The sequence below is a fragment of the Myotis yumanensis genome, unplaced genomic scaffold (assembly GCF_028538775.1).
Source record: "Myotis yumanensis isolate MYYU_CA2020_CCGP unplaced genomic scaffold, mMyoYum1.0.hap1 SCAF_7, whole genome shotgun sequence".
In the NCBI taxonomy this organism is placed as follows: domain Eukaryota; kingdom Metazoa; phylum Chordata; class Mammalia; order Chiroptera; family Vespertilionidae; genus Myotis; species Myotis yumanensis.
In genome coordinates, this window is record NW_027223758.1 from 57,802,871 (window position 1) to 57,830,722 (window position 27,852).

At 49.7% G+C, this 27,852-nt stretch overlaps 2 protein-coding genes across 6 annotated transcripts in view; one reads left to right on the plus strand and one right to left on the minus strand.

Moving 5' to 3' along the window:
• Positions 1-16,907, plus strand: part of EMILIN2 (elastin microfibril interfacer 2) — a 43,144-nt gene extending 26,237 nt beyond the window's left edge. For both annotated transcript variants that reach the window (XM_070420561.1, XM_070420562.1), the window contains 4 exons: positions 9,720-10,124; positions 10,872-10,904; positions 11,599-11,727; positions 14,176-16,907. In XM_070420561.1, the coding sequence (XP_070276662.1) occupies positions 9,720-10,124; positions 10,872-10,904; positions 11,599-11,727; positions 14,176-14,513 (905 nt within the window). In that variant the 3' untranslated portion in view covers positions 14,514-16,907. The remainder of the gene's footprint in view (positions 1-9,719; positions 10,125-10,871; positions 10,905-11,598; positions 11,728-14,175) is intronic.
• Positions 16,908-17,847: 940 nt separating this feature from the next.
• The window catches only part of LPIN2 (lipin 2), a 101,614-nt gene continuing 91,609 nt past the window's right edge, over positions 17,848-27,852 (minus strand). For all 4 annotated transcript variants that reach the window (XM_070420564.1, XM_070420565.1, XM_070420563.1 and 1 more), the window contains 8 exons: positions 26,748-26,830; positions 25,392-25,536; positions 24,393-24,541; positions 23,771-23,857; positions 22,724-22,876; positions 21,999-22,113; positions 21,213-21,316; positions 17,848-20,907 (listed from right to left, as the gene is read on the minus strand). In XM_070420564.1, coding sequence (XP_070276665.1) covers positions 20,763-20,907; positions 21,213-21,316; positions 21,999-22,113; positions 22,724-22,876; positions 23,771-23,857; positions 24,393-24,541; positions 25,392-25,536; positions 26,748-26,830 — 981 coding nt within the window. In that variant the 3' untranslated portion in view covers positions 17,848-20,762. The remainder of the gene's footprint in view (positions 20,908-21,212; positions 21,317-21,998; positions 22,114-22,723; positions 22,877-23,770; positions 23,858-24,392; positions 24,542-25,391; positions 25,537-26,747; positions 26,831-27,852) is intronic.

Here is a 27,852-nt window from a genome sequence, read left to right on the forward strand (position 1 = left end):
AGAATGATTGTCCCTTGTGGTGACAGTGCTGTCTGGACAGTGCTTTATAGTAACCTATTGAACCAGATATTTCCAGTTGATTTGCAACTCCCGGGCAGTGTGGGACGCTGTGTGGACTCTTTCACGTTTGTCTGTTGAAATAGGAGTTGGAGGTGTGGCTTCCAAAAGATTATCCTTTTGCGATGAACTCAGTGTTGTGAATGTGGAATGCGTGGACTTTCGGGCATTTCAAAGAGCCCAAATAATCAAGCAGAGCTTCATCCGCTCTCATGTAGCCTCCAGGGCTGGGATATCTGTGACCTGAGTATCAGAGATCCAGGGGTGCATTAGGATCACAGTGTAAGTTACATTGACTAGTAAAATGTCAACAGAACATGTATTGCGCTCCTACTATGTGCAAGGCTCTGTGAGGGATTCAGATGAGTATCACAGTCTTCACCTGCAAGGCACTGTCGGTCATAGTGGTGAAGACACACAGGTCTGCAGAGACCTGAATGAGACGTATGTCCAGGTCCAGTGGGTGGGGTAGGGGTTATTTTTTAGTTCATAGGATCTTATTGAACCTTTATTGTGCGGTCGGTAATGAGCTATGTGTGTGGAGTATGAGGATGACTATGTATGTGACAGTGACAGTCTGAGGGGAAGCAAGCAGACAGGGTTGGTCATGGGAATGCCGTGTTCATGGGTGCACTGGGCTTGGGGAGTAGCACCCACGGCTGCTGAGGAAGTTGAGGAGGCTTCTCAGAGGAGAGAGCACCTGAGCTGAGAGTCCAAGGTTGAGACTTCAGAGGCTGAGGAGTGAGGTAGAGTGATGAGAGAAACTTCTGGAAGGAAGTGTTACTGGGGCTAATTGAGGGATGTGTAGGAATCAGAAAAGAAGAAGGATGAAGGGCATACCTGGTGAAGAGTTGGTGCGAATGAATCACTTACTTATTACCATGTAACAACCTATAACAAAGATGTGTTGTTCTCCATTATTCTGCAAGTTAGGAACTCAGGCAGGGCTTGGCTTGGCGGTTTTTCTGCTCCACTTGGTGTCGACTTGAGCTATTCACTAGGCTGCAATCAGCTGGCATTGGCCTGTCTGGGTTGGAAGGTCCAGGAAGACTTCAGTCACATGTCAATGCTGCAGGATTCCTCCATTGGCCGTCCTCTCTCTCTCCATGTGGCTAACTTGGGCTTCATCGCAGTAGGATGGTCTCAAGATAGTCAGATTTATCACACAGCAACCGGCCATAAGGGAAGGCGGGAGCTGCTGGACCTCTTCCAGGCTGGGCCCCGATCTGGTATGGTGTCACTTCTGCACATTCTGTTGGTCAAAGCAAGTTAGCTTTTGAAGGGTGGTGTGGCTTGTATTTGTCAGGAGGCAGGGAACATGAATGTCAGTCCTCATATCTCCCACTGGGAGCCAAGGGCCAGGGGTGAGAATGCATAATGTAGTGTATGCAGTGGCCAGTGACCAGATTGCTGGTCCCGGATGCAGACAGTTCCCTCTCAGTCCACTGCCCTCCTCACAGGTCTCATTCTTTTCTTCAGAAGCATCCCTCTTGGGGGCTGAAGTATCCAGGAGGCAGCCAGTGCAGGGCGGGCAGAGGGGCTTCAGCTGATGTTCAAATATATCCAAGTCTCTTTCCTGTCTCTCCTGTTAGTGCAGATGTTTGGCTATTTTATGGGACACACGGTGCATGACTTTCATCTAGTACTTGGGCAGGTGCCTAACCTTCAAAAGGTGAGGAATCACTGTATTTTCCTCACTGTCTCACCTTCAGCGCAGCGGCCCCCCTACACTCTCACACATTCATTCATTCAACGAATATTTTCTGAGTCGTGTCCTGGTGCTGGAGTTTCAGCACTGAGGGATCTTACACTGTAGTTGGGAAGACAGGCAATGCACAGCCAAGCAAATAAAGATGTGATTTCAGCTAGTAATCGGTGTGTGAGGAAAGATTCAACGGAGTAAGGCAATAGAGATTGGGGGACAATATATTTTTTTTAGTTTATTTTTTAAAATATATTTTTATTGATTTTAGAGAGGATAGGGGGAGAGGGAGAGAGAGCTAGAAACATCAATGATGAGAGAGAATCATTGATCGGCTGCCTCCTGCACACCCCACACTGGGGATCACCCCACCCGGACATGTGCCCTTGACCGGAATCAAACCTGGACCCTTCAGTCCACAGGCTGACTCTCTAATCCACGGAACCAAACTGGCTAGGGTGGGGGACAGTATATTTTAAGTGAGTGGTCAGGGAGGGTTGCACAGTGGAGATAGCTTTTGAGCAGATCTATGAATAAAGTGAGGGACTAGCCCTGCAGAGATCTGTGGGACAAGTGTTCCTGGTAGCAGGAACAGCATGTTGAGACCCTCAGGCAGGAATGAATGCCAGCTTTGGAAACTCAGAACGCCAGTTTGATCAAGTCTGTGAGCAAGGGGGAAGGTTGTAGACAGGGAGGCCGCAGAGGGGGTAGGAAGCAGAGCGTGCAGGATGTTACAGACTGTGGTGAAGGATTTGGGTTTTAAGTACAATGAGAAGCTATCAGAGGATTCTGAGCCAGGAAGCAGTTTGCAATCCCATCTAAACCCATACTTTCTTTGTAACTTTGGGCAAGTTATTTATCTGCCTGGTGCCTAACTTTCTGCATCTATTAATTGGAATAATAACAATACCTCAGAAAGTTGTTCTGAGGATTAACACTCCTAAGTAGTGGTGTATTAATTAGCCCGTGGTGATCACGCAATAAATATTACCCATATTTTAACCCTCTGTCCCCTCTAATGGATGGGCAATCAGTGCCTGGCCAAACTTTTCTCCCTTTCCCTTCAGCCTCCGAGGAGTGAGCGGGCCTGTCCACACAGCGGGTGTGGGAGGAGAGCTCTGGGTGTCAGGCTCCGGGCTGCTCTGCAGAATGCTCTCGACAGGCAAGGGCGTTGCTCCCTCCTTCTTTCCCTTTTGTGTTTTTCTTTGATAAATTGTGGACCCGGTAGGAAGTGTAAAAAGCCTAGTAGTCGCCCCTCCCTAGCATTCAGAATTCACGTAGGATACTTCCATTAGAGGCTTGGCACTCAGGGATAGGTTAGGTTCCGAAGGACAAGGAGGGTTCTCATCCTTCGCTCTTCTGTCCCCCGGGGCTGGAGGGGTTGGGCCCTCTGCCTGGACACACTCACTCGCGTTTCCACAGATGGGCGAGGGCCCTGGCTCTTCACACCTTCTCACCAGCACCCTCTCCCTTTCCTTTAGTGGCACCTGGCCCCCAAGTTGCCCAGTTTCAGCTTCACTGAACCCAGTCTCCAGTCAAGGGTGGAAGGCAGAGTCTATTTCCTGTCTGGGCCCAGGACCCCCCTGGCCAGCACTGCAAGCATCCTCAACCCCAGACTGGCTGCAGCCGGGCCGGCCTGCACGCCCAGCCTTCTGTCTGCGGGAGACGCTGAGCCCGCTGACTCCAGCGTCTGCTGTTCCCCTGACAGTTGGGAGACAAGGGGACTTCCTGGGGTTGAGAAACCTGGGTCTTCACCGAGTACAGATGGTGGGCAGACGAGCATTTCTGTGCATCAGGGAAGCTCTCTTTCCCTACGTCACAGTTCCAAGAAGGGACCGGCTGAGTAGATGCCACAATATTGTTTCAACATTCTCTAGTGACCACAGCATCACTTCCCTTTCCAATCGCCCACCTCTGTCTTCTCGCGTCTCAGGGGAACTTCTCATACCACTTCGGTTATATTAATCACGTTTCATTTAGGAGTGTTCAGTGTTAAGAATCCCATCAATATCAAGTTGCTTAATTTAAGATGTAAGAATGAAAAAGCATGGATTTTTCAAATAACGATCCAACCATGAAGCCGGGCCTGGGAGAGTGGCCTGATGCTGGCGTGGGACCAGGGGACCAGGTTAGGTGTGAGCCGCATGGTGGGCCTGGAGTGTTATGAACATAGAAAGACTAAGTACACTACACGCCCTCAGACCATACTAACACCAGACAACACACAGCCTTGGACCCTGCAGGTATCTGTTTTTGTTTGTTTGCTTAATCCTCATCCAAGGATATGTGTGTGTTTTTCAAATTGATTTTAGAGAGAGGAAGGGAGAAAGAGAGAAACATTGATGGGAGAGAAACATCAATCGGTTGCCTCCCATACACGCCCCGACTGGGGATCGAACCCGCGACCTTGTGATGTCCCGGATGACACTCCAACCCACAGAGCCATCGGCCAGGGCAAGGGCATCTGACTTTGCAGTGCTCTTTAGTTGTTATAAGTAGCAGCTGCCTTTCCCCATCGTCACCTGTGTTTAGAAGCGCAGTGTCTGCGGACTGAGCTCTCCCACAGCTGCATGCAAAACCCTCCGGGAGCTTAACCGAGAACTCCTGGGCTCACTCTGGAGATTCCTGTTCCACGGGGATGAGGGGAGATCCAGGAATTTGTAGCAAAGTTTGTGATGAAAACAATAAACCCCTCCCCAGCTCTGGTCCTGGAACTGGGAGGACCCTCAGAGGCAGCAGGAGCCACCTGCCCAGGACAGGCTGTGCCAGGAAGGGAGACACGGGCAGGAGGGAGGCGAGGGGAGAGAATAAAACCCCCGACGGTGACACCTGCCACCAGCAGAAGGGTGACTGGTTCCGCATTTGTCACCGATCTGCCCCTCCTTATGCCTTGATTGCTGCGGCTTCATGAGTCAGGTGGTGTGGGTCCGCTCCCCTTTCCATAGAGACCTTAGAACCAGCCTGTGGGTTTCTGCCAAAAGAGGAATTCCCCAAGTGATGCCGACGCTCATAGGCGAGGCCCTTCTCTGAGATTCAGAGAGTGAATACTTCCCACTTCGTGTATCGCCGCCGCCGCTTTTAATACGCAACTACAGCTGTATCATCAGTGCTGTGCTCTTTAGAGACGTGGACCCGGTTTCTCTGTTCAGCCCGATTCCACGGGCTTCCGTGTGGTCACGGCCAGCCCACTGGGCTCGGCCCTCGCGAGGAGACTCGGCATGGGCCCTGCTATGACATAACCAACCAGAGCTCCCTGTGCCAGCCGGGGCTTTTCCTCTTCCCTCCCTCCCCCCCCCCCCCCCCCGGCCCCCCACCCCGTGTGCTGAGTAGAGCCATTCAGTGAAGTCCCTTCTCCCTCCCTGTGTTGTCCGGAGGGAGCAGGTTCTGTAGATTGTCTCCTCAGCCTCTCCTGTACCTCCCTGCCCACCCTTTAGGGGGCGAGCTTCTGGCCTGCTCTCGCCTTGCCCTCCTGCAGGGAAACCACGCTGTTTCCTCGGGAGGCCCCTCCCCTGGCCACTCTGTGCGGTCAGTGCGGGATCCACCGTGGGGACTTCCTGGCGGTGGCGGCGTGGGCTGTTCCCAAAAACTGAGCTTCTGCTGCTCGGTGTGGTAATCGGCTCTGAGGACATCCTGCATCCATCTAGTTAGCTGCCTCATGTCAGCATTTTGGTGGATTTTTTAGGCAGAAGTCTTGATTGACGTCTTTACAGCACTTCCATAGTTGCAGCATTTGTTCTGCAGACACATCCTCAGGACGCAGGCAGGTCTGTCCCCTGACCAGACCTCTGGTGAATTGCACTTCCCGCATGCAGTGTTTTGCAATTAGGGAGCGCACCCCCACCCTCCCAGGGTTGGCCTGTGTCGTGGGGGAGGGCATAGCTCAGGGGGTTTCAGTGGCTCTCCCACAGCCAGGCCTCGAACACAGATGCCGCCGTCTGAGGCCAGGGCCTGACCCACAGCCTCATGTTCTGCGCGAAGACACCGCGAACATGCCAGGGACACGCTAAGGAGCCTTAACTTCTGCACCAGAGATTCACATTGCAGCCAGCCTGCCTCTGGGCTCCCAAGCGGCTGCAGGAGGAGACAACCCGCATGAATCAGCTGGAAGACACGTGTGCTTAGCACACCAGCCTCATGGATTTTGGGTAGTTTTTAAAGGCAGGTCTTTGTTGTAGTAAAGTTGAAACTGGCTTTTAGTAGGAACTTTTAAGGAGAGTGAGTGGCTTTTATTACCAAGTCCATCCATGGGGAGGCTTTGCCCTGGGGGCAGGTTCCCGGAACAAGAGCCAGCACCCGTGGGGCTGGCCCATTGCTTACCACGCCTCACGCACTAACACGCGGGCAGCAACACTTGGCTCTTATGAACTCAGCTCAGATGGTCACTGTCTGAATGAGAAACATATGCTCAGTTCAGAAAGCCCGACTGCCAGAGTTATCTTTCCGGAGCGAGCAAAATGCTGTCTGGTCTGTTTCGAGTTTGTAGTCAGCGTATGCACCAGGAGCCACGGGTGCCGGGCGGAGTGTGGGCTGCAGGGGCCGGGGCTGGGCTCCGTCCGGGTGCAGCTTCCTCGTTCTTTGCTGGGATGCGATGGTGTGTGTGTGTGTGTGTGTGTGTGTGTGTGTGTGTGTGTAGCATTCAGCTCTCAGTGCTCGTGGAAGGACCCCCAGGGAGATTAGTGGAGGATATTTGGCCCAAGCAGTATATTCATTCTTTTCCCTCTGCCTTCCCTCAGTATGCTGGGTCTGGGTGTTGAGGGAGAGATGGCTATGAAAGAGAGAACTGTCCCTGTCTCTGCATACCAGTGTCACCTAACAGGACCCAGAGGAGCAGCTGTTGGCAAAATTAGGGTGCCACTTTAATGCTGGCAGGAATTTGGGTGTGGCCCATAGCACGTGCCATCCTTCCAGCCTCCTTGCATTCACCCATTACCGGTGCCAGGCAGTGGGGATGGAAGATCATTAAATGTGTCCTCAAGTGCTCATCGCCCGGCAAGGGGCCAGGTAAGAAACTGAAAGAGCAGCAGTCGCCAACCTTTCGGGCCTCACGGACCACCAGTGTCCGCGGATGGTCCGAGGTTGGTGATCGCTGCCCTAGAGGCCCAGAGAGCTTCATGGTTAGAGACAGGATTGTTCAAGCCCTACTGGGCAGATCCAGGATGGCTTCACGGAGGAGGTGGTATCTGAGCTGCAACTTCAGGGGTGGGAGGGTTTCTCTCAGTGAGGGAGCCAGAAGAGGCCATTTAGGGAGTGAGAAAAAACAGCAGGAACGCAGCTCAGGTAAGAGCCGGGCACCACTGAGGTACTGTCGCCTGCAGGAGAGGGGCAGGTGGTGGGGGCTCGGGATGCCAGGCAGAGAAAATCTGACTTGATGAGCAGTGGGAAACAGCTGAAGAGTTTTGAGCAGGGAAAAGATACTAGAATGCTTTCTAAAGGGCATTGTGCAAAAGGTGTGGGAGAAGGAGCCAAAATATTTCAGAATTAGAGTCAGCTGGACTTAGCAACAGATCAGTGTGTGTGTGTGTGTGTGTGTGTGTGTGTGTGTGTGTGAGGGGGGGGGGGGAGGGAGGAGGGGGAGAGGGAGGAAGAAGAGAGGGAGGAGGAGAGTATGAGGCTGGGTGCCTGGATGAGAGACCAGGAAAATGATGGTGGATTTCAGAGAGAGACAGTTGGTTAGAAGGGCTTGGTGGGGAGAAGAAAAAAAAAGGGCCAGTTTTAGGGCCTGGACTTCGCTATTTTAAGGTACTTTGCTGACTGTAATTCATTGAGGGTGTAGGACTAAAGCAAGTATTTTTTCTTTATACATTTTGGGTGGAGACACCTAAACTTGGGCTTAAAGGAAGGACTTGGAGGGGAGGAAGGAAAGGGACGTGCAGAGAGGAGTGATGTTGGATGGCGCAGCTCAGGCAGAGGTGTGCCCTGGGAGGAAGGACAGCGAGGAGGAGGAGAGAAGACAAAAGACAGAGACTGAAGAAGGGGGGAGGGATGGGGAGAATAGGGCCCAGGGTGGGGAACCTTGTTCTGCCAAGGGCCATTTGGATGTTTATAGCATCATTCAAGGGCCATGCAACATTATCAGCTTAAAAACTAGCTGCTGCCGAAACCGGTTTGGCTCAGTGGATAGAGCGTCGGCCTGCGGACTGAAAGGTCCCAGGTTCGATTCCGGTCAAGGGCATGTACCTGGGTTGCGGGCACATCCCCAGTGGGAGATGTGCAGGAGGCAGCTGATCGATGTTTCTCTCTCATCGATGTTTCTAACTCTCTATCTCTCTCCCTTCCTCTCTGTAAAAAATCAATAAAATATATTTAAAAAAAAAACAAAACAAAAAAAAACTAGCTGCTATATTTGGTCACACATTTAACTACCTCACTCCGAAAGCCTTGGCAGGGCCAGACCAAATGATTTCTGAGGTCTCATGTGGCCTGAGGGCCAGACACTCTCCACCCCTGAAATAGGCCCTTGGTGTTTTCTACAATTATACATATATATATATTTTTTTTTTAAATATATTTTATTGAATTTTTACAGAGAGGAAGGGAGAGAGATAGAGAGCCAGAAACATCGATGAGAGAGAAACATCAATCAACTGCCTCCTGCACATCTCCCACTGGGGATGTGCCGGCAACCCGGGTACATGCCCTTGACCGGAATCGAACCTGGGACCCTTGAGTCCGCAGGCCGACGCTCTATCCACTGAGCCAAACCGGTTTTGGCTACAATTATATTTTATAAAAACAAGAAAAATAGTGCCGAAAAGCTGATGATGAAAATCTGTGCCGGTGCCCGAGTCTCCCCGTCACCCTCTCTCTGGGCAGCCACGTGCAACTCCTCCATATTTCTAAAGTGATTGATTAGCTTTATGTATCTTCCCATACAGATATTATAGGTAGCATTTAGATATTAAGTAGATGATGTGATTTATCAGCGACAGACGGCCTGTACATTAGGCTCTCCCACTCCTAACCGTTACAGCACAAAAATCAAGTCAGTACTTATGCCATTACCAGCTAAACAGCTCAGTCATAGCTAAAGAGGATTATGTTGCTTTTTGCTGAATTAGTAATAGAGTTGCGTTATCATTTGCTAGATTTTATGTATTTTGGAGTCTTCTCACTTTTCAACACTCTCTATGCCACAGTTACTTTAGTGAGTTTGAAAATCAAACTAGATGATGTTCAAAAAGCAATCACGGGTTTTGCCAGGACGTAATTTTATAGCGTTGGAGCCTGGGCATTGGAGGCACCGTGTGGGCCTGAGGAGGTGGGGTGTCTGGCCAGGCGTGGTTCTTTGTAGATGCCGTGTGGGCCTCCAAAGGAAGCCTCGTTCCAGGAACGTATTCGTGGAGGACAGGGCGGCAGCTTCCTGGCTGCGTCACTGTGCCATCCTGAGGGCAGGAAGCGTGAGTCAGGAGGTTCCTCTGCTGGAAATCCCCTGCTGGGGATCTTAGGGCTGTGGTGAGGGCAAGGCCTGCGCTGGCTGCAGAGGGGACCCAGCAGGGGACACCTACTTGGGGTTCCTTGGCATCTGTACCGAGGCCCTCAGCTTTTGAAATCGTCCACAGTGACCCCAAGACTAGCTTGTCTGCATGTAAGGTCAGCCGGTTCCTTTCAGTAACTTGTGGTACCGCCATGGGATAATTACACGGTGAAATCGGGAGGTTTCCGGTGCTGGAGCCAAGCGTGGGTCTGTTGGGAGAGCACAGCCATCATGGAGGGAGGCTGAAAACCCCCTCCCTGGGCCGGGGCCTCCCATGGCCGCCTAGTGGCTCCCAGGCCCCCTGAGGGCAGCTGGACACACAGCCCCTTCCGTGCCCACGCTGTGGTGGCCGCTCTTGTGCTCCTGGCGCAGGGCTGACTTCCCTGATGCCACATTCGGACAGCCACCCAAGCATAGAGGGGCAGTGGCCGAGCAGTCAAGCCTGAGGTTTTCAACTTTACTTCTTTCCACTTTCCAAATGCTCAGGGGAGGAGCCCTCAGAAGCACCCCCGCCTCCTCCCCGAGGGAAGGCCCCACAGGCCTCCGAGAAGCCCCCGCAGTTGGCAGAGGTCCCCACGGAGCCATCTCTTCCGGAGCTGACGCCTCCGCCGCTGCCGAGGCCCAGTGTGCCCCCACCTCCTGAGGACCCTGGACAACAGCTGCACACGGGCCAACAGCCTGTTCCGCCCAAGAGACCCCAACAGCCACTGCCCTGGCCAGCGTGGCCCGGCTGGACAGGCCTGCCTGGCTCCACTGGGGTCATTATGGAGACTGGAGAGGCTGGGCCTCCGGGAAGGATGGGCGTGTCGGGGAGAGGCCTGCCCCAGGGCGTGGATGGCCAGACGGGGCAGGCGCCCGTCCCCAGCACAGAAGGCTTCGCGGGAGCACCAGGTAAGGCTCACAGGGGCCAGCACATCTGAGCTGCAGAGGGTGCGACTGCATGGAGGGTTAGTCTGAGCCTCCGGGGGCTTCTGCAGGGGCTTGTGGGTTCAGGGTTCAGGGTATAAGGTCCAAAAGGTAGCTCTCCAAATGTGCTGAGGTCCTGAGGGACCAGTTCATGCGAATCAAACCCCAGAGCCTGGGGCACCCCAGGATCGTGCAATAAATTACACTCACCGAGATGTTACTAGTTCTGTTTAGAGGAGTAAGCTGAGGCGCCGGCTATGACATGTAAACAGATGTTTTCTAAGCAGTTTGTTTCTATTAGTTTCACGTGTCATGGGTGCTTGTACACTGGAGCTGTTGTCTGTCCATCCATGTGGCAAACACTGCATCCAGCCCTGCTGGAGGGGAAGGTGTGAACAGACGCCACCCCTGGAGGGCTAGCAGGGTCGTTGGCATGAGTGAGTGGACGACTCAGTCTGTGGCCTTCTCCTCCCTGGCTTGGCAAGCCCCCGCGCCTCACCGTTTCCCTTAGTCCCTCATCCAGCTCACCCTCAGGGCCTTCTTCCCTGCCCGGGGGTAAGTGGGCGAGTGAGGAGGCAGGTTCAGGGGTGCATCTGTTTCTAGGAAGGTGGCTTGGAGGGGTGCCCTTGCTCTATGACTAAATAGTGTGAGGAGCAGTGAGAAAGGAGGCTCTGAAAATGAGGTGCTGTGTGGGATTTTGCTTGACGTTCCATTTCCCATTTTGTTTTCCAGGGTACTCCAGGTCCCCTCCTGCAGCCTCCCCAGGTACGTCTGCCAGGAGACCAGGGCAGGCGGCCAGGCCTGTGGCAGCCTCTGCCCTGCGTGTCCCTTCCTCCTCATTTCGGACTGTTAGTGTGGGTGGAGACCGGGCCCAGCGTCCTGCCTGCCAGCTGTGGGCTGAGCTCCCCAGAGAGGGTCAGAGTCCTGCCAGAGACAGGACCTCTCCCTCATCCGTGACCCCAGCTCGTGGAGTTTCCCGAGAGGCCCACTGGGTGCACCCACGCCTGGTGTGGCCCTGACCAGCTTCCTGGGGGTCCAGGTGTTACTAGTTCAATAAGCAAGCAGCTCCCTAGATCTTTCCCATTACCCACCCCCACCCCCCGTATGATGCACAATACAGCATCAGTTTGTTCTGAGAAATCCTCAGTCAGCCTCAGTTCCGCTCCAACAGTCTCTCCCCCTTCACTCTCACAGGGTTGCACGTGGTCTCACACATGTATACACAGTGTCTCACACACGGGCTCACACAGGAATACTCCCAGCCAGTGCCTGTCCCACTGCCCAGTTCTGCCATCCTCACAGCCGATCCGACTGCTGGCTCTCGGATGGTGTGTCCCTGGGTGCTCTACCGCTTGAAGGCAAAATAAAGTGGCGAGGCTGCCTCCCGAGACAGGCACACAGGCCTCGTCTTCCAGGCCCCAACCCCACCTTCCTGTGAACACTCCGTCCTCTGTTCCAGGGGTTCCAGCGCCTTCTCCGGTGTCTTTCTCTGCGGGGCTCACCCAGAAGCCTTTCCCCAGTGATGGGGGTGTTGTCCTCTTTAACAAAGTGCTGGTCAATGACGGGGACATGTATGACCCCAGCACCGGTAAGTCTGGAGGGGTGTGCTGTGTGGGGTCCTGGGGCGGGGGACCCCGACTGGCAGAGATGCCCAGCAGCTGGCAATGCTGCTGCCCCCCGTTGTGGGCTGTGAAGAGGGCTCCAGTCTGCAGGGCGGTGGGTGTGCAGTGACATTTCCCAGTCATGATGTCAGCATACCAGCCCTCGCCTGGGAATCGTTCATGTGACTGTGGAGATAAAGGCTCTCCCAGTCTGTTGGCGTCACACCCGGGACAGGCAGCAGAGTCCGCCCTGCCCTGCCTCCTTCAGCAGCTTGTGGTTTATGATGAGCAGAGCCAGGGCGGGACAGGAGGGTGGCCCTGTGTGTAGGGTCTTCTGCTCTGAAACCCCTTCAGCTGCATGGGCCGCCTATGTTGTCCCCCAGCCCATGGGAACAGTGCAGCAGAGGTCACCCGAGGGTCCTGCGCTCAGGCTTCCTCCTTCCCACTGGCCCACAAAACCTGAGCAGGGGCCTGTCCCCTGGGACTGGAGGCAGAGCCCTTCCCACCAGGTCAGACATAAGCATCTGGTCTCCAGGGTAAAGGGGAGGTAAGTCAGGGCAGAGTCTGAGCAGGGGCTGAGGGCCCAAACGGCCTGGGGTTCTTTCCTGAGGAGCTGAGACGTGAGAAGAGGCCAGTGCATCAAGTGGCAGCAGCTGGGCGTCCACATGGGTTCTCCCAGGGCTGCGTGCACACAGTGGCTGGTGGATTTGCAGGAGACTGTTGGGAGGTGGAATTGAGTTCCCTCTGGGCAGTTTTTAGCTGTCACACTCAGGTTTGCCCTGCCTGCCATCAGGCTAAATCGCTCTTATTCTCCGGAAGTGGTTCTTAAGTGTTAGTGAGCATAAGTCACGTGCAGAAGCTGGAACAGTGGAGCTCCGGGGCCCCTGCAGGCAAGCTCAAGACCCTGCATGAGGCTCAGGCATGCCAGCCCAGTGTGAGAGGCAATCTGTGCTTTCAACTCAAGTACAGCTTCCTCCAGGGCCCCCCAGTCCATGCTGCCCTGTTGGGGGGCAGCTGGTCCCCTCCGACAGGTCAGGGGATCTTTGCAAGCAGGGATGGTGACCCACACTTCTCCCATGACCCTGGGACCCCCAGCCCAGAACTTTTCTAGTTAAGCAGGTCCTCAGTACATTCCAGGTGACCCTGGTGAACAAGAAGGCCAGGTACCCAGAGTGCTGGGGCCAGGTCTGACTTCAGGGTCCAGGTGCCTAAGGAAAGAATTCTGGAGCTTTAAGTTACTACTGAAAGTTGGAGAAGGGCCCTGGCCAGTGTTGCTCAGTGACTAGAGCGTCCGCCTGTGCACCAGTGGGTCTCAGGTTCGGTTCCTGGTCGAGGGCACGTGCCTGGGCTGCAGGTTCTATCCCGGCCCCCCGTCAGAGGCACATGTGGGAGGCAGCCAATCGATGCGTTTCTCACATCGATGTTTCTCTCTCCCCCCTAACCCCTCTTCCTTCCACTCTAAAAGTCAATGGAAGAAACATCCTTGGGTGATTAACAAGATGGGAAAGGGAGCCGGTGGCCTCTTTTTCAGGGCAGAGTGAAGACCCAGACCCCAAAATTCCTTTTCAGCCCCAGGACATCCATTCTGCCAGCTCTTGGCCTATGGCCATGTTCCAAATCTTGTCTTCTCCCCAGAGACAAGGGACAGTGGCTGCTCCTGGCGGCACTTGGTGTGGGCGCCCACTCTTCTAGCTGTGGGGCCACCTACCGCTGCTTTGCAACTGGCACATCTACAAACCCCATTGCCTCTTCCGCACGCCATCCCCACCTCCGAATCTTTGGCCAAGTGAAAATCAGCCAGCTTCTGGCCATGAAGGGATGCCACTTGTGTACTGGCTCCTCCACAGGGGAGCTGGTTGCGGTTTTCCCTGCATTAGTAACAAGCTTTGTGGGTTTTTTGGGTTCAAGCTGTGAGGCTGATTCTAAGTTGGCTTTGGGGTACTTTCAGTGGTGAAAGCTTCCAAGAGGCAATCAGAACCTGGGTGGCTGTTGTTCACTGTACCTTAGGTGGAGGGGGGAGCAGGCCACGGGCTGGGCCCTGTGTCTTCACCAAGCCCGGGTGGTGCACACGGCACTGCCAAGGCTGGCGCACTGTTGCCAGTGTTAGGACTGAGCTCTCTCCCAGCAAGGCCAGATGGTTCTCTCCTGCACTGTGCACGGCACACAGGGGCAGGTTCCTCCTAGGGCTGCGCTGGGTGTAGGTGAGGTGTAGTAATTATACCAAGGGCTGGAGGTTTTGCAGTATTTGTCCTCTTCTGGATGTGATAAGCATGACACAGTGGGTCCTGCAGAGGACTGGGTCAGTGGCCAAGAGCGATGCCTATCATTGGGTGGGTGTAGGTGGGCTACCTCTCCCACAAGCATTAACTGAAAACCTGTTGCAAAGCACTGTGATGATGTCCCATAAACACAGGTGTCTTCCTTCTTCCTCCCAGGGATCTTCACAGCGCCATACGATGGGCGCTACCTGATCACGGCCACCCTCACTCCTGAGAGGGACACATACGTGGAAGCCGTCTTGTCGGTCTCCAATGCCAGCGTGGCTCAGCTGCACACAGCTGGCTACAAGAGAGAATTCCTGGAATACCACCGGCCCCAAGGGGCTCTGCACACCTGTGGAGGCCCGGGAGCATTCCACCTCATCGTGCACTTGAAGGCAGGAGACGGCGTCAACATCGTGGTGACTGGGGGCAGGCTGGCTCACACGGACTTTGACGAAATGTACTCCACATTTAGTGGGTTCTTCTTATATCCTTTCCTTTCCCACCTCTAGGGCACTGGGGAAAGGTAAGGCGAAGGAAAGTTGTAAGAACTGGAAAGCTTTAATATTATTCACGTTATGTATGTAACTGGAGCACTGGTCTAGTATTCTGTCGACGTCCCACCACCTCTCAAGATTAACAGCCTGGTCTGGCTTTGGAGGCCGTGAACACACCGTAGAGTTCCCCAGCAGGCAGCAAGGACTGACTCTTGTCCTGCCCACGGGCTAGCTGAAGAGCTGGGACACACCCTTACCTCTAAGCCAGGGCCTCCCCAAGCTCTGGCTTTGCCTCAAGGGGCCGGCTGGGCCTAAAAGGTGCTGCCCTGGGTGAGGCAGTGGGATCCAGTCCTGCTGCTGGAGAAGGAAATGCTGCTGGATGCAGGCCTGAGGTGGAGGGCTGGCCAAAATGGATACCTGTGGCCACAGTCTCTGCTAGTGTTTATTTATACCGCACGCAGGAGAGAAGTTTCAACACTGAAGTGGCACGTGCCACCACGAGCCTGGGTCTGCAGTCTGCGGCCCCAGGTCTGGTTCACCACTGCTCACCCGGGCCTCTGCCCAGCTGTGAAGGAATCCAAGAGACTGTTGTGAGCTCGCTGGGCTTCTTGAATGACATGTACAATTAAGTGCAAAGACAGGGAGTGTCAATAAAGATGTAAAACCACTAAACCACTTCAAGTTACTTAAATCCGGTGCCTTGTGGATTTAGAGTTGTTGCTAAAAGCAAACTGTAGAAAGACGTTGACTTTTTAATGGCTATAGGAAGTAAGCTCGAATAAATTAATCGCAACCATTTAACTTCCTCCTCAGCATCCACGATGTACACTTGGTTCCTTTTTGCTTGTAAAGACAGTCCAGATGTGCTGGGAGGTCAAGGCCTCCATCTGAGCCCCGCAGCTGAAGAGAGGCTCCTCCAGGGCGTGCTGAGAATTCACATCTAATTAGCAGCTGCGTAAGTTAATGAGACTGCTCCCTGCCCACATCACACAGATGTGGCTTTAAACTCGGGTTCCCAGGCAACAAGAGGCCCAACATAAAGCTGAGATCATCTGAGAAAAGCAGGCACTTCCCCCTGCAGAGCACGTTCTGTTCCAGGGAAGCCCAGCACATTACTCCCTTCCCAGCAGCCACAGAAAGCTCTAGGCACACCAGACTCTGCTCCAGGTGGTCTCTGCTCATTAGGTTGGTAAGATCTGTTGGTCAATCAAGTGCCACTGGGGGAGGCACATCCCCTAGCACCTCAGGAAAAGATGTGGACCACAGACAAGTTTCCTGGGACTGAGTCAAGCCACCAGATACTGTTATGCTGTAACAATTGTGAACATTCCAAGACTGCTTGCCAGTGAGATCACAGGTGGCCACTGGCCCTGAGAGAGGAGCCTTCTTTCTCACCCCACCCGCTGGCAAGGGAGGAGTGGCCAGGAGCCTGAAGGTTTGCTGTTTTAGTATTTTAAAGTAAGTCTGGGTCTCTCTGTCCAGGACGGTGGGGGAGAGAGGCATTCTCACCCCATTTCTCCAGCTGGGGAACTGGCTAAAGGTGGCTGTCAGAGTATCAATGGCTTCCTAGAAATGACTCATGGAAAAAACCCCAGTGCAATAGAGCATTTTCAGGAAAATCCAGTTGGCACGCATGCATGCTTTTGCCCTCTCTCCCTCACACCCCCTTGTAAACACCTTAACTCAGTGCCAAAGGGAGTAAGTGCACAATAGTTGGAAAGACAGGGACCACAGATGGTTCTCTAGAGCACCAAGTAATACTTGGTCCTCCTCTCTCAGTGCATTCTCATTTATTAAAAAAAAAGAAAAAAAAAAGAATTTCAGTTCCGTGTATCCAAGGTGGGCAAAGTACACTAAGTCTAACTACAGCAGGTCCTGTGTTCACTTCAGGATGAAGTAGGAGGGAAAGACCAAGAGAAAACACACGGTCACCTGAGCTGCAGGATCTGTGGGCAGCCCCTTCCTAGAAAGTAACAGCCCTGTGTGCCTGCGAGTGAGACTAAGAACCAAGCCCCAGGACTCATGCAGGTGCAGAGTTACAACTTGCGAAATAAAGTTGTTGCTGAGAAAAGGTCAGAGCACTTCTTAAGGTAAGTAGACAAGACTGAGACCTTCTCCCCACCCATGAACTATTACAAATGGCCATAGTTAAATGACTGCAAGCAGCAAAATGATCCCAGCAATAAAGAATGCAAATCAATGTAAAGTGCATTTGAAATTATTTCCATGTTAGCACATTAATCTAGCGTTCTCAGTGACCCTATCATCTCTCCAACTGTTTTCCACAATTTATTTGTAGTTTGAAAGGATAGAGGTATTTGTGATCAGACACACACCAAGTCCATGCTTGTATATTTGAAACATGGCTTTGCATATATCTGCATCCACTTTCTAAACATACATACGTGTCTTCCCTGTACTGTCCTATCGAAGGGAAGGAAAAGGAAGGATACATGCAAACTCTAAGGCAAGCATGTCAAACTCGTGCCGGGCGGGAGAGGCATGCAAAAGGGAGAGAAGGCAGAAGCATGCATGTGCCAGCTGGATTTTCTGAGCTGACATGCTTGCTCCAAGGGGTGCAGAGTGCAGCAGAAGGAAGCTACAGTCAGGTCTCCTGAGAGCAGGGCTGGGACCCAGGCTGCTCCTCCCTGAAGAGCTGGAAGCCATTCCCTTTAGAATCAACCTCCCAGTCTGAGCTCTTCCTTTCTCTCCCTAAAGAACAACCCCCTCCGCCCCCGCCCACGACCTCTCACCCAACCATCATGGCACGGCAAAGCAGCACAAAATGAGCGCTTTCCACACTCGAAGGCACACTCTCAAGGACTTTTTGGGATTCAACATGTCCAGCACATGCTGCATCTGGCAGGATCCAGCAATCTGAAGGGATAAAAAGATGCTCATTTAAATAACACGTGCGATGTGGTTTTTGATCCAAGTTCACTCCGACTCTCCTAAGCCAATGAAAACATCAGGATTACTAATTGGTGTTCACCCCAGGGAAGGTTTAATGAAAGGTGGGATACTGTGAGCAGGACTCTCAGGGGAACCCTGAAGGGCTGAGGGTGGAATGGAAACACAGTTTCGAGGATTCCAGTGAGCACACACCAGAAATCGCATATGGATGAGTGAATCATTCCCTGGCAGGACCTACAAAGCAAGAGATTAGTTCCTGAGGGTGTAGCCTCACTTTTGGAGTCAGGTTTTATAAAAACAAGCACCAAAAAGAAGTCCTTTCTGTAGACAAATTTAAGTGTCAGCAAAGATCAAAATGCTAATTTATGGAAATTAACAATTTCTGGCAAGAGTACAGAGAAGATGGTTTAAATGTCCTCTGAAGGAAAGAGTCGGACGCAGTTTACGTTTGTTTATTGTTGTAACATTTTGTTTTGAACATCAAACACTGCACCAAAATAGGAACCATTTATCTTAAGACAATGGTCTTTGCCATAACTAAGAGTACTGGACTGATGCTTACAATTTCTGACAACTTAAAACTTTTTAGTGGCACTGCTGTCTAAAAATCAAATACTTCATCAGAAAGTAATTATTAAATTAAAAGAACAAAGTTTCACCCTCCCTTCTTACCTTCAAACCAAAAACATAGTTTTCATCTGGAAAGAGCACTTACTTGAAACAAAAACTCAATTTTAACTAGTTACATTATAGCCAGCATGCTCTAAAACGGGTAAGCAAGGCTTCCTAGAGTAAGCATGATGATCTCGAAAAGTTAAAATTCCCGGGAAAAGTCTGTTTTCACCAAGTTGCAAAGAGGAAGAGTTGCCTTCCTGCCTATGTTTAAAGGGTCTTGCCTGCACCCTGAAGCACACACTGTGGAAGGGTCGTGCGCAGTCTCTGGGGGCACAAGTAATTCCAGTCATTTACCAGCTGTCCTCCCTGTGACTGTTAGCAGCTTTCATTTGAGGACATCACAGTAGTAAGGTTTTTCTTTTTCCAGTTGAAAACTATGCGGATGTGCTAAGCACAGCAAACATGGGACACACGCAGAGCTGCACAGGCACACTGTGGGCCCACACGTGTACTTCCTAATGCCTGGGAAGATGCAGATGCCGATGCCACAGCCGCACGAGCTTCACACGGACATCAACGCCGATACTAAAGTCAGATTGAGCGGGAAAGAGGGAAGGGGCCATGGCTGTTTCACCAGTGAAGCAACTGAGAGAATGACTTAAAAGAGCCCGATCTGCCTGGAATCTCCCCGTGATACCATCCATCACCGAAAGCAGCACAAGGCTAATGCTTCTTCATTCACTCACCTTCGTAAGGGTCTGTGTACAAACACACTCGAGGGCATCTCTCTTTCACAGAAAGAATACGTCATTTGTACCAAATGGCAATGGGTTTTCAGCACAAACAATACTTTTACCACACTACAGTAATAGCAATCTACTTTTCAGCAAGAGGGACTCCTTTAAATAAGGAAAAAGATATGTTAATTAGTGTATGTACCCACTGGATCAGTCTACAGCAAGGAAATGACAGTCTAGTGCTTACGGACACTCGGACAAAGGGATCAGCCGCCCTCAACACAGAACTGGGAGACCCGGGTTCCTACAGTGAACCTTCTAGATAGGCCCGTGTGTCCAGAGAGAAAGAAACTGTCTAGTCAAAAGCTCTCTACAAAAGATATATATTAAGATACTTCATACTGCACATGTGCAGAGGCTCAGGTCAAGCACATAAAATTCTTCTAAAGCAAATACAGTCGAGGACACACTGATGGCATCTATGAGATCAAGTAATGGCCACTCTACCAGAAATTTAATTCACTAACTGGGAAGAACTTCATAAAAACATAACCTAGTTTCCCTAACCTACTGTACAAAAAGAAACTCATTAAACAATTAGACCCTGACCTATTGAAGGAGGGAAAGTTTGCACTGGAGGAAGTGTGTGCTGTTTCCCCTCTGGGAACGTGCCTCTCCAGGTTCTGCCACTGAGAACCGCATTCAAGGGCCTTCACCATTGTCTCTGCATCCAAACGCACTAGGAAAAATGGCTGAGCTACAGCAGGGACTTTCAACTCTCCAATCTGGAAAAATAACCACCCCCATTTCTCCATCTTTACATTAGCATTATTTTGGGTGGAGTAAACAAAAATAAGGAGAGCCCCCCAAAACAAGCACAGGGGGAAGCAGAGGTGGAAATGGAAACCATCCTGAGCGGGGTGGTGCCTGGACCTGCAGTTCTCACTCTGCTCTGGAACTCGGCTCACTGCTTTCTCACCAAGAGGGCTGTGTGGTCATTTTTGGTCCCCTGAAAGCTTCCTCTCCAACACTTCTGTTGATTTTAGTACTGAGTTGATTGTCAACACCCAACCTGATTTCTCCAGGCCTCAGCTTACAGGACAGAAGCCTTCCTCCGTGCTGTCTGCTTGGACTCTGACCCGAGCTCAGTACAACCAGGCTGAGAAACTGAGGGGCAGGCAGGTGGAGAGAAGGACCCTTCTCAGGAGCCATAGAAAGTGCACATCTGCATTTCCAAGGCCTCCCTGAAAACAGCTGTTCTTTGCTGCTTAACCAACACTCACTATTATTCCTATTCTTACAGACATAAAACATATCTTGCAAAACCGTTTCTTCTTGCTAGGTTCACATCATGGAGCAGTCACAGATGAGAAGGTGGCTTTTCCTCCCCAGGAGCCCATATCTGTGGGGTGGGATAGGTGGCCCCAGCAGCCGTCTTGTTTCAGTGTAGCAGGGAAGGAGGAACCCACAGAAGAAACGTGAGCAAGCCGTTTGAGCCAACATCATTCATGGGACATGAAGCAGCTCGGTGGACCCAGAACCCCTTAATAAAGCCCTGGTTTTACAGAGAAACACTTTCAATTGCCCAGTGGAAATTATAACACTTTACTTTGTGCAATATTTTGGTCCACCCTAATTTAGCTTCTTTTTACTTCTTTTTAAATTATGCAATTAAAGGAGCACCCAGCACACAACCTGACACAGAGTGTGCATGAGAACCGACCAGTGACAGGAGCCTAGGTCTTCGACCTCAGGTCCGAGCTGCCCTCAATTCTGCTGAGGCACTGAGCTGTAACTCTGCCAAGCCCAGGAGGGTGAAGGAGAGGGCAGTTCCTGCTCCACAAGTTCTCTTTGTCCCTGCTGGTACCTAGCTGTCAACATAGGTCTTGCCCCACACCTGTGGCTGGGAGGGGATCCCAGTGTCCTCTGTCCAGCAGAAGTGCCGGTCACCTTCCCTAGCTGCAAGGTGGGAGACTGAGGATCTCCCAGAGGGGCTGCCTCAGGCCAGGTCGTCCAGGTCCACTTTGGGGATTGGGTCCCGCCAGTAGCAGAAGGAGCTGAACTCTGGGCATGGAAAGGCAGAATTCTGTTCCTTGTTGAGAAGTGGGAACACATGCTCCACGAGCTCACTCAGTCTGTGATACCTAGAAGGGATTGGAGAAGAAAAGCACAGACTCTTACTGTGAAGTTGATTTAAGAGCACAATACTATAGGTTGTAAAGCTAGTTATTCAGATTTCTCATATGGGTAGGACCTGAGACAGGTCTCCATCCCTTCCCTGGGCACAAAGAGAATCAGCAATCCCATAAATAGAGGGGAAAATACCAGGCAATGAGGAACACCTTCAAAGGCAGTGGTGATTCTGACACTTTGAGCAAGGCCCGATCCTTAGTATCTGTTTGTCACCCTGGCTGCACAGCACGAGGCTGAGAAATGGGAACACACTTACGATGACTTGTTTCCTTTGGTCCTTTCTTGAATTAATTCACCCTTGGGGTTCACAGTGAATATTCTGCAGTCTGGAACTCCAACTTGTATGTAAGCATAAACGTCCTGGAGAAGAAAACATGAAGGAGGAGGATTATAGGGAGGAGAAATTAGGCATTGCTTCTCCAGTTCCTGTGAACCAGAACTGCACAAACAAAAGACCGTCTCTACGGAAAACATGCAGAACTGGGCACCATGTAGCTTTGCCACTGAAACTGAGCTTTAGACAAATCCAAACAAAAAGTGGAGACAAACCCAGAGAGTGCTGGGGGATTCAGGAAATGTGGGCGCCAAGGAGATGCCAGTGGCACCCTGAAGCAAGAGGAGCTCCACTGCCCACCAGAGGCCAGGAAACAGCCCTTCTGCATGCCTGAGGGATCTGAAGGCCCCTCTAAGTGGAGGCAGGTCAGGAAAGTGTCAATTAAGGATGAGCACTCATGCCATGGTTCTGGGGTGGATCTAAGGACACGGCTTAACCACCCGAGGAAATAAGAATTGAAGCCACAGAAACAAAGAGAAAGTGCCCTTCATCATATACCAAAATTCTGGGGCAGATCTCCACTTACAGGATCTCCCCAATTACTCTAAGAATTTGGAATAGATAAAGTGAAAACCTATTTATCAGGATAGACATGCATTTTGCCTATAAAATTCATTTGAGAATTATGACATAGCTAACACCCTAAAAATACACTCCCCTCAATATTACCCACCACATCAGAATGTGCAGCCCAAAGGAGACACTTACATTTGGACGGTTTCCAAAGGCAGCATAAAAGGGCTGCTTAGATGGGGCAAACAGATTCTTGATATCATTTAGACACTCAATTTTGAATTTCTCTGGTTTCTTTTCTATCACTTCCCTAGGGGGGGGAAAAATTCAAATAAAGTCACCAAATTCAAAATGGTAGTATTCCCTGGTGTATGGTACTGAAAAATTTTAGAGTGCATGACCACCCATTTTAAAAATGTAACTGGTCTCTTTCCTTCTCTGCCAGTCAATCTGATAACTACGAATATTTGATGGGGTTTAGGGAAAGAGAAAATGGCCACTCCTAGAACTTAACTTTCCTTGACCATGTTTGATATAGACCAGGTGAGCTGTGACTTAGAATGCTATGGGGGAGACCTGGCTGGTGTGGCTCAGTGGTTGAGCACTGTCCCATGCACCAATAGGTCACTGGTTTGATTCCAGGTCAGGGCACATACCCAGGTTTTGGGTTTGATTCCAGGTAGGGTCACATACAGGAGGCAGCCAATCAATGTTTCTCTCTCTCCCTCTCCCTTCCTCTTTCTCTAAAATCAATAAAAATATATTTTAAAAAAGAATGCTTTGGGGAAGCCAAAGAACTATGACAAGCTCTGAAACAGATACAATCCCTTTCTACGAGCCTGACACCCATCCTCACACAGTCCATTCAGGCCCCAGCACCCCCTCCCACACACTCAGAGGGGCTGCCTGCTGGGAGTTACCTGTGGAAGGCAGAGAACAAGCTGCTGGGGGACAGCATCAGAGGGCCCCGGGGCAAGATGGTGCCCTTGTCGTTGACCCAGTGCAGGTAGCCACGGGTCATGTCAGCCATGCCGATGGCACGAGCAGAGCAGTACAGAAACTTGTAGCCATTCCTGAAAGAGAATGTGTCTTATTTAGCCCATTGTGCTTTGGGTAAAGGCGGGAGAAAAAAAGAAGCACTTTTCTTGTAAAAGATCCAAATAGAGATCCTCCCATTTATTGTGAAAATCAAATCATTGAATTTAACAGAAAAACAGGATTATAAAGATTTCACCTTTATGGAAAATACCACGGGGGAAAATGAAGGTATATGCAACTAGGGATTATGCTAAGTTTACAAGTACTGATGTACATTCATCATATAGTCCAATGAAAGGCAGACTACAAAACAGACAAAAATCTTAGACTATCTTTAAATGATCTGCTATACAGGACAGACACAAAATATCTTATTTATAAAGACAATTTGCAGAAGGCAAGCCATTCTATAAGCCAAGGAACAAAATTATACCTTGGTGACTGACATAATTTTCATATTAGGGCATCCTCAACTAATGTTTAAGACACTAATTTTTCAAGTCAATTTAACTCATATGTATTAGGGTCCCATGAAGGCCATGGCACTGTTTGTTCTCTGCTGCACTGGCATAGAAGACCCCAGGAGTGAAATGATGCCCCCATGCATGTATGCATGACCTCCTCAAAGAAATACCCAATTTAAAAGTAGCCAAGTACCTAATTAATAAAGCACAACTGAAAATCGGCTTGTTACATTATAAGCTAAAAACCCAATTATAGCTATAAGTCTAAATATAGATAGTGCCTAAAATTCATAGCGTTGTGAGAATGAGATGATAGATGTTGGCTGCCACTTTCCTTTGTGTGAGTGGGAAAGAAGAGTGGTCATAGCTGGATCATGAACACATGTGATTTCCATGTACGCTATTTTTCAAAAGTTCTTAAAGCAAAATTCTAGAGCACATTAGCAGGTGGGACAGGAGACCTACTCGTTGATGGCATGGTAGAGCTTTGCAATACCCTGATGAGTCCAGTCTTTACCCAGCTGTGGAAGAATCTGTCCCAAAGCATCAGACCTAAGAGGGTAAAAGTAGGAAAAGGTATTGGGAATCAAGCATATAAAAGCCAAGTGTTTTCCTTTTTAGTTATATACCAGCTGCCGAAAAGCACTGGGTAGAGGGGCAAGACAACTGACAGGGCAATTTACAGTGAGGCAGTCTCCTGCAAATACACCACTGAGGAGCTTCTGAAAATAGAATGAGACATGACAGCCAGCTGTTCATTTTCAGAGATAATTTACAACTACACACCTTTTTCTCTTTCTTAATCTCAATAGCTTCTCAGTTTTTTTAATGCCAAAATTTAGAAACGAAATAACTAAATACTTCCAAAAGTTATTTTCGACATTACGTTTGTATGGCTCCACCCATCCGCTCCATCCATGTGCGGACTGCACTCGGGATGTCTCAGTGTATATAGTTTAAAAAACCCTCCTGATGATGACCACGAGCTGGGTGCTTGCTGAGGAAACCTGCCTCCCCACTCCAGCCCACTGCACACTGCCTGACCTGCGCCTCCTCCCCCTGCCACCCACCACGAAGCCCTGCTTACTTGGTTATTGTTCCATCTATATCGGAAATGATGATCTTGTCATTCCAGTTCCACAAGTAAATGGTCCCTGCACAGCGGCAGGTACCTTGATACTGGGTTGTAATACTGAACACAACATCATTTGGACCATCTTGGAGCTTCAGTTTTGCCTTTTATAAAAAGTAAAAGAATAAAGAAAACCGCAGAGGCAGAATTTTAAAAACTGATGGAATTACACACATCAAAAAGTCACATTTTCCAATAATTTGTAGTCACTGAGAGATTGCCTAAGATATAATGGTAAGTGAAAAGCAACCGAATCTCCACAGTGTATAAATATACATATATGTGTATGAATACATAAAAATGGGCAGGAATACATTAACAAGATAACTGAAAATTTAAAAAAATCAGATGAAAATAGTTTGGCACACAGTCTAAATGTTTATAAAACAGGATGGCTCACTCAATGAGCTGGGCCTAGGGAGCCACTGCCTGAACAGTGCTTGCGATTCCAAGAGACTTTTCTAATCCCCCAAACAAAAAAAACCTCTCCGCTCCTTCTCCATACCTAAGACTGGCGGCACAGCAAAACCATTTCACACTGAAAACAGGTGAAAGCAGGGAGTAAAAACAAATAGGAAAGGGGAAATTGTGTCTAAATAGGAAAACATAATTCTCTATTGTTGTGCCTCTTGAAACAGTGGGTGACCAGTGATGAGAGAGCTGTTTAAGATTCATGAGGAAACAAGTTAAAAATACAGATTTCTCAGCTCACTCCCAGAAACTGAGGTAGCAGGGTCAGGGGTGGTGGAGGAAGCTACATCTCAGGTTCCCCAGGTGATCCTGGTGGTCCCTGGAGGTGGATATTTATGTGAGCATTTATACGTAAACATCTATACAAACACACAGTGTCATGTGTGTGAGGCTTGTGATCAAATGGACAGAAGAGGAAGGAGATCAACTTGAACAGTTACTAAGATAATCCAACCAAATCCACATGGATCACACACTACTCACGATCTGGTCTGAGGAGAGGCGGAGAGACTTCTTATATGAGGTTGTGCTGCTGTGGCTCGGGGGCTCCGTGGGGATGGGGTCCATTTTGACTGATTCTTGAAGCTCCTGTGACCCCTCGTCACTAGATGAGTCATCCTCTGCTGACCTATTCAACATCAACCCAGTTACTGAAGAGACAGCAGCTGTTTTATTGGTAAGAGCTTTTCATTTAGGATAAAAGAAGAAAGAGATCCTCAATCTATTCTAGAAATGGAAACAGTTTTTCCCTCTGCCGCTCCCCCACATCCTGCTTCCATGCCTGCATATTCATTTCATGGAGTGATAAAGCCACCTTCCTCCTCCCCCTCATGATTGGCCAGAGGTTACTTTCTAGCTATGACTGAGTATTTTCTGCTGTGACCAGTGAATGCTACTTATAAAAGTAGATACGTATATTTCAAAAGGTACAAATAAAAGGAAATATACTTGCTTATGTTGATTTAAAAAACTAACAAGAAAGATTTCTTACATACTGTTTAACAGAAGGGGGTAAAGAGTAAGAGTATACTGTCACACAGACCACTGAACTAAAGAGTTAGGGAACAGAAGAAGACAAGAAGCTGACTGGGAAAAGTACATTGATGGCAGAAAAAAGAATGGGGTATATGGTGGCACTTCCTCTAAAGGCAAGCCAATGTGAATGTCCAAAGGGGTGCTACTTCTTCCAAAAAATGAAAGAGAGCCACAATCTCTGAGATTCTCTTTTATATCTCCCTTTTGTGCTCGAAAGGAAACCAGGGAGCAGGGGCACCAGGGACAGCCCATCTTAGGACTCAATATTCCCCCTTCCCAAAGGCCTATATTTATTTCAGAGGCATCGATTCCATGGCTCCCGGATGGAGGGGCAGGTATTTGGGAAGCAGTGATGAGCTACTTACTTTGCTAACTGAATAATATAGTTTAAATTCTTGCTCAAGGATATGTTCACTGATTTTAGAGAGAGAAAAGGAGGAGAGGGAGGGAAACAGGGAGGGAGAGAGGGAGAGAAACATTGATGTGAGAGAGAAACATCAATTGGCTGCCTTCTGTACGCACCGCAACCAGACTGGGATTTGAACTTGCCACCTTCTGGTGTACAGAACAACACTCCAACCAACTGACCTACCTAGCCAGGGTTTAAGCAAGTATTATTTTTAGAAAAGCAGAAGTTATCATCTGCTAGCTGAGTGGCACGAACAAGCCACTTATTCACCTATGTCCATAGGAGAAAGATGTTTCTAACTAAAAATGAAACAAAATTGCCCAACCTGAATGCAATAACCAAAGCAGGGGTGACCCAAGTGCTGTGAGCCTGGAGGAAAGACAGGGTGTTCCCACCTGCTACTGGCCAGCTCCTTTGTGCTTGATGGCAGGTCACTGGTGGGTGGCATCTCGGATTTTCCTTCCTTGGCCTCTGGCAGCTAAAAAAGTAAGATAATAATGGTCAAGTGCAGCTTTTCTCTCCACCGACAAACAAAAATTCATCAGCAGTCCTTGCCAAGAATAAGCAAAACTACTTTCTGAATCTACAACTTAAAAATGCTCAAGAAAACACACTTTCTCTAGTTTGAGCCAAAGGACAGAAACCTGAGATAAATGGTGTCCCAAAATTCACGCAAGAAGTAATTTTGATAGAAAACACAGGTTTATAATTAAAAATTGTAAATTTTTTATTGAATCATAAAGTATACAGTATAGGGTTATGTATGGAATAGCATATCGGGTAAATGGTCTCCACGGCTTTGCTGGCACATACGCACTCTTTTGTTGAAATTTTCCATGACCGTTTTTGCATAAATGTGGCTGAATTTCGATGAGGCTCATTTTCATCTTGATGGCTTGGTTAATCGACAAAATTGTCGCATTTGGGGTTCAGAAAATCCACGAGTGATTGTTGAGAAACAAATGCATCCACAATGTGTCACTGTTTGGTGCGGATTTTGGGCTGGAGGCATCATCGGATCATTCTTTTTTGAAAATGCGGCTGCTCAGGCAATAACAAGAGTGCGCATGTGCCAGCAAAGCCGTGGAGGCCATTTACCCGATATGCTATTCCATACATAACCCTATACTGTATACCTTATGAATCAATAAAAAAATTTACAATTTTTAATTATAAACCTGTGTTTTCTATCAAAATTACTTCTTGCGTGAATTTTGGGACACCCTTTAGAAGTCACATGCTGCTCCACAAAAGCTGTCACTATAAAGCCAGAAGAAAAATTTTAAAAGAGCATCATTTCAAGTCACAAAATATAGTACAAGTGGTCCACAGCAGAGACACTGGGATTGCAGAACAGAAGTGACTGATGCCCCACTTCCTGTGTAGGAGGGCAGCAAGCTCTTGCTCTAACTAGAAGGTATTGCAGCGAAGTGGAAAGAGCACAGGCATTAAAACTGATGTCAAGGCCAAACCCTAGCTCTGTCCCTTCCCAGTCAAGGA